This window comes from Apteryx rowi, unplaced genomic scaffold (genome assembly GCF_003343035.1).
Source record: "Apteryx rowi isolate R43461 unplaced genomic scaffold, aptRow1 scaffold_264, whole genome shotgun sequence".
NCBI classification, from domain to species: domain Eukaryota; kingdom Metazoa; phylum Chordata; class Aves; order Apterygiformes; family Apterygidae; genus Apteryx; species Apteryx rowi.
Window position 1 is genome coordinate 1183420 of NW_020449019.1, and position 6052 is coordinate 1189471.

General features: G+C 54.9%; 2 protein-coding genes across 3 annotated transcripts in view; both read right to left on the reverse strand.

Moving 5' to 3' along the window:
* HARS (histidyl-tRNA synthetase) overlaps positions 1-568 on the reverse strand; it is a 16822-nt gene extending 16254 nt beyond the window's left edge. Inside the window, exon 1 of the mRNA XM_026067865.1 lies at positions 484-568. The gene's annotated coding sequence lies outside the window, so the exon portion shown is untranslated. The remainder of the gene's footprint in view (positions 1-483) is intronic.
* A 45-nt stretch (positions 569-613) lies between these two features.
* On the reverse strand, positions 614-5826 carry LOC112967095 (histidine--tRNA ligase, cytoplasmic-like). 2 transcript variants are annotated; one of them, XM_026067863.1, is made up of 11 exons: positions 5317-5826; positions 4912-5022; positions 4434-4559; positions 4037-4144; positions 3733-3831; positions 3204-3297; positions 2852-2979; positions 2508-2750; positions 1553-1669; positions 1132-1278; positions 614-724 (listed from the first exon to the last, which is right to left on the reverse strand). In XM_026067863.1, the coding sequence occupies exons 1-11, from the start codon at positions 5500-5502 to the stop codon at positions 635-637; spliced, it is 1449 nt and encodes a 482-aa protein (XP_025923648.1). In that variant the 5' UTR covers positions 5503-5826; the 3' UTR covers positions 614-634. The 2 variants fall into 2 exon arrangements, with proteins under 2 accessions (XP_025923648.1, XP_025923649.1); XM_026067864.1 differs by lacking the exon at positions 4912-5022 and having other exon boundaries at positions 5368-5822.
* Positions 5827-6052: the final 226 nt, after the last annotated feature.

Sequence of the window (6052 nt, forward strand, 5' to 3'; positions counted from 1 at the left end):
CGAGGGGCGGGAGGGAGGACTCGCACGCGTCCGCCCTTCATTCATTCATTTATTCGTTCATTCATGCTTAGAAAAAAATCCACATCCCCCCGCCCGGAGCCCCCGCGGCGGGAAGGGCCGGCGCGGCCCGGCCCAGCCCCGACGCCGTGRGGCGCTCGGAGGCGGCTTCGCGCCGCGGCCCCAGGGGCTCTGCTCCTCCTGACCTCGCAGCCCGCACCCCAGCGTAGGCTCCCTCGCGGCTGCCACGTTTCCACGCAAGTCCCGAACCTCTGGGAGCACCAGCAGAGCTTCCCCTGACGCACCCTGCTGCCCCTCCAGGCACCCCGGCCGCAGCGGCAAGTTCCCTCCCCGACACCGAGCAGCTCGCAGCAGAGAGAAGTTGCTCTGCGGTTACTGGTACTGTGATATTAGGAGCGCGCAAACTTGTCCTGCCCCTCAGATCAGTTAACCAGAAGGTTAACAAGGTGATTGCATGGTCCATGCCTTTTAAAACCTGTCCACTCCTTCCAAGCAGATGTCCCATTTCAACGCTGCCTTAGCCTAGGCAGATGAGCCTCAGGGTAACAGGTGGTGACCACAGTTCAGTGGGCAGCTGATGGCTAAGCGCTCTGGGGGTTCCCAGTTACACAGCCGTTCACAGAGTCAAGCAGCTCTGGACAGAAAGGCTGCAGGGCTCCAGCCTTCTTCTGATTTCATCAGCAACCTTCTCTCTCGGGATATTAACCTACAAAGCAAACAGCAAGAAAGAGGTAGCAGCAGTGGAACCTGCTCTGTGGAAATCAGTGCTGCTGATCAGGAGACTCTTTTCCTGACCATCCCCCAGGCTTCACAGGACCCACTACTCAGGGTGTCCTGCCTCCCGCCTCAGAGTTACAGCTTAGGCTGTCCAAGAAGGGACAGTGAAAAATGAAGGGGCTCATTGCTGCACTCTGCTTGGGGGAACAAATACATTTAAGGCTGCTAAGCAGAGCACGGTTTGATTCAGCCCTGAGGACTCGCTGTGGATCCCAATGCAGTTTGTAACAACGATTTTCTGGAACACCATCAATGAGGAAAAAGCTGGAGCCTTTCAATGACAATTTCTAGGTTTTGGAAGCACTTTTGAATCCTGGTGTAAAAGGGTATTCTCACCTCTTCTCTTGTTGTGACAACTCGCAGTTTGACAACTCCATCTGTCAACTCTTGCTCTCCTATGATGGCTACAAGGGGAATCCCTGTGTCCTCACAGTACTGCAGCTGTTTCAGCAGTTTAGGGTCCTTCTTGTAGAGCATCTCTGCCTAGAAGGGAGCAGAACAGGTGGTTTGAATCATTAATGCAAAATTTGCACTGATGGATCATGGAGCAAAACAGCCAGCACCGAAACCTCATAGAAAACTGCCTCATTACTCCTGCAGCAAGTGGTTGCCTGTGGTGCTCACAGCTGTCTTCCTTCTCTGTCCGCTAGATCTCAGACAGGCCCAGATCTGCATAGACAGACAGCTAGTGGGGTTGCTCTCCCTGTCTTGTGACTGCAGTTAATGTAACAGGGCCAAGCCAACATCGCTGCTTTACCTTGATGCCTGCATCCCACAGCTCAGAGATGAGCTTCAGTCTCGCACCAAGTAAGTGTTTCTGAGGTGTAGCCACCAGCACTTGCGTCTCGGTCGTACGAACCTTCTCCCCAGAGGCCTGCAAAGACAGACACGCTCATGACTGGCTTTGAGGGAATCCGCAGCTCTCAACAGGAGCTCACCTCCATCACCCCACCTCACCTTAGACCTTAACTGTTGGCTCACTAACACAAATATATTTAAAAGCAAATCATCACTGTTCAGTGAATGTTACTGAGCAAGGCTAACCTTTCAGAAGCTAACAGGATCCATAATTAAGACAGCCTGGGCAAGTTTAATGAGCCCCCCAGTGAGCCTGCATTCTGACAGACTATTTGTGCGCTGCTGTTTCTGTGGGACATTGGCCTTCCTCCTTCCCAGAGGGGACTTAGACAACTTTCCAATGTTTCTTTTGATTCTTCATGTACAAACACATTGCCTTGGCCTCATTTACTATCAATCATGAGCTCGGAACTAAATGCAAAGTGATTACTTTCCTCACAGGGTTTTTTATGGCACTCATTACAAAGTGAGTTTCACAGCTGTTACTGAATTTATAATTTCACAACCCCTAGGGGAGAAACTTCACAGGGGAGAGACAAGAGTGAATTGACTTGGGCCAAGCCATGCAGGAATCAAAAGACAGAACCAGGACCAGAACTCAGGGCCCATCTCCGACACTTCCTTAGTGTCTGCTATGAAACGCTGCCCTCGGATGCCAATGACTGCCACACAGCAGGCTGCAGAAGAGAAGAGGAAAGGGCTCTGTCCTCCACAGTGATATTCAGACATTAACGCCCTCTCCACAGAGTCCCCTTCTTGAGCACTATGGAGCTATGCATTTTCTATCATCTGTAACAAACGATACAGACTGCTCCTGAGCCCTGCCCATATCAAGTACTGCCTGCAGCACTTACCTTCACTCTCTGCTCCATGATGGAGAAGATCCGCTCAATCCCAATGCTGACTCCCACACAGGGCACCTTCCGTCCTTTGGGATCAAACATCCCCACCAGCCCATCATAGCGACCGCCTCCAGCCACACTCCCAACGCCGACCGACTCCTCCACGTGGTCGTTCTCCTGCTGCAGGAGGACAGCCTCAAAGATCACCCCTGTATAGTAGTCCAGACCTCGCGCCAGGCTCAAGTCAAAGGAGATCTGCAGGACACAAGCAGAGTCCCGTCACTGGGTGCAGCTGGGGAGCCCAGGGCTGCCCAGCCRCGAGGGCAGCACCCCCTCCTGCCTCTGCACCTCCTCACCTTCCCTGTGATGCCAAACAGTGTCAGGTACTCAAACAGCAGCTTCATGTCCCCCAGCCCCTCCTTGGCTGGTTTATTCTGAGATAGCTTGGGGTCCTGCAGGAGCTGCTCAATCAGGTCCAGGCCACCTGTGGGAACAAGGCATGCCTGGGTCTGCCATGGGCCAACAACAGGGCAGCACTGGCAACGAGTCGCATGCGCTGCTTTGCGCCCTCTGTCCCTGCCCAGGGTGCACTGGCCCCTGTCTGCCTGGCCTGGAAGAGAGTGGCCACGCTTGTAGGGACAGTGACTGAGCAGGCTGGAGGGGGGCTTTCTGCTGAGAAGGAGAAGGGATCCACCCCACAGTGCTCACCGTGGAGCTGCACGTATTCCCCAATGCGATCCGCAGCCTCAGGAGAGAGCCCCTTCTCTCCCACCATCTCGCTCCTCACATCCTCCCACGGCATCTGCAAGGGGAGACAAGAACATCAGTCACTGCAGAATGCCCTCATCCGTGGTCTCCATCAGCCCATGGATTCAGAACATGTGTGGGAGGAGAGCAGATGCTTCACAGCAAGCACTCTCACTAATGATCTATGTCTATGTCACAGGAATTCTTAATGGAAATCACAGACAATGCCAGGCTTTATTCTTGGCCACTGCTACGAGCCCAAGAGCTCTCAGAAGCTCTTACAAACCTTAATGAGTTAACTGCTGTGATACTTCTTTCTGATGGGAATAGCAACACCACTGCCCAGCCTGGACATCCAGACCCTGAAACTGGAAGTCACCTGCCCAAAGAGCATAATGCACATTTTGCAACTTCAGGGCTACTTCCAGGCATTTGTTACTATCCCATACAGTGCTGGATGCAGGTAGAAGAGCCCCCAGAACCCCCTTACCTTGTCCAGCTTGTCCACAGTAGAGCACGTGGTTATGAACTTGCTCTCTGGGACGCCACAAACGGCAAACACACCGTTCAAAATGCGTCGGTCATTGACCTGGGGGGAGGAAGAGGCATGCTCAGCCCAGGGGAGATCACCCCACCGCAATTTCTCCTCGCCCCTGCCCAAGAGGTGCTGGAAGCTACAGCTGTTGGAGTCTCCTTGTACCTTTTCACTGGTCTCTCAGACCCACAGCGCACTGGAGCAGGGCATGGGAGGGAAGGCACATATATGTGTGAAAGCCACTTGGCTCTCATCTCACCTTAATGAGAAAGTCCCCAAGCTGCAAGTCGCTCAGGATCTCATGCACTATTTTCAGGCATTCAGCATCAGGAATCATAGGGTCAAACTGGCCAGCGATGTCAAAATCCTGGGGCACAAGAAAAGGCAGAGAAATTCCTGGCATAGCTGGGCTGCTCCTGAAATCCAGCCCATCTTCCCACGTAGCAACCCCTTCTCTCTACTTCAGCAGGAGCCCAGCTTCAGGACTGCTGTGCAGGGCCCCTACTCCAGCTGCAGAGCTCAATGGGGCACAAAGCATCGTACAACCACACAGCAGCTGAAGGTAACCAGCCCCCTCGCCATTCCCCAGCTCTCTCTTCCCACATTCCTAGCAGGAACTGGCCCAGCTCCTCTCGCACAGCAGCTACAACACTCACGCACTGGTAGAATTCCCTGTAGCGGCCCCGGGTCGTGGCTGGGTTGTCCCTCCTGTACACCTTAGCGATGTGGTAGCGCTTAATGTTGGTGATTTTGTTCATTGCCAAATAGCGAGCGAAGGGCACCTGGGACCAAAGGGTCAAGGACAGAACCCAGAGACTCCTTGAGCCAGACAACCAAATCCCAAAGCCACCCCTGTCCTCCTGTCACTTTGCAGGCTGCTCCCTGCGTAGCAGGTCTCTAAAACACAGGCTGGGCTGATGCGGAACCATGCTTAGCTCTTCTAATGCAGGGACAACTTCATTTCGTTTTTTTTAACCGCAGTAGGTTAACACCTTGCAAACACAGGCCTTTGCTGGGTCATTTTGCTTTCTTAAGGTGTGATACAGAGATAATTCAATATATAACGCAGGAGATACTAAAGAAAAGAGCTTTTAGGGGAAACACGCGGAGATGGAGACGGCCCAGGAAGGATGCTTGTTTCATATCTGCAGCAATCACTGTTGCTCTCAGAACAACTACCGGCGCTCCGCAGAGGCACGGGAAAGGTGGCAGGGAAGAAGGAGCGCACACAGGTGGGGACCATGACTAGGAAGAGATAAAAACAGTATTGTGGAGGATACTGGTGCATACCCACACACTGCAGAAAGAGCAGATTTGCTGCAGATATCGGACTGACTGGGAGGCAGCTAGAGGTGGGAGTCACACGGAGAGAGTCGGACCAGCTGGGACTCAACTGGTCAGAGTGAAGGAGTCAGCGTTTCTGTCACCCAGACTATAGGAAGTCAGGACCTGCGGATGGGTCACGGCAACATTACATGGGCAAGGATGACTCACGCTAACACCTTTAACCTAGGCAGAGGCCACAGCGTGTCACTGTACCCTCCACAAGAACTTCACGCTCCCCATGCGGTCAGGGCTGTGGCAGGATACAGTCAGGTCGTAGCGCAGGGCCAGCAGCTCTCCCCCCTGGTCCTGCAGCTCGTAGATGAGCTTGGAGTTGTCTCCGTACTTCCCCATGAGCGTTTCCTGGGGAGAAGCGAGGCAGCCGTTAGGCCTGAACCCCATCCCCAACCTTGCTGCGAGGAGTCACTTGGTGGGGAGGAGGGGGAACACAGGCACCAAAGCCACCGCCGGGCCCGGAGCCCTGTAGGGAAGAACCACAGGACTCACCCCACCGCCTGGGGTCCCTCAGCCCCCCCAGCCCCAGAGACAAACGTGGCCAAGGGACGGGGAAGCTCCACAGAAGCAGCACGGGATGGAAGGGTTCTCCAGCCCTCCCACAGCCCCATGGACAGAGTGCTGCAGCCCCACAAGCAGAGCAGCGGGGGGGGCCACATATTTCCCCCCGCAGCCCCCTGCCTTACCAGTCTGCCCAAGGGGGTAAAAGGTTTCCACAGTCCCACCCCCCCACACACACGTGGGGCCCAACAGGGAGTCCAGCAGCCTCCCTGCCCCATGCCCTGCTCCCCCTGCCAAGCAGGGCCCACAGCTTTCCCCCCCCCAGCCCCAAGCAAGGTGGGGGGAGGCCCACAGCTTCCCACCCCCGGCCCCAAGCAAGGAGGGGGGAACCTACAGCTCCCCCCCAGCCCCAAGGAAGGAGAGGGGAACCTACAGC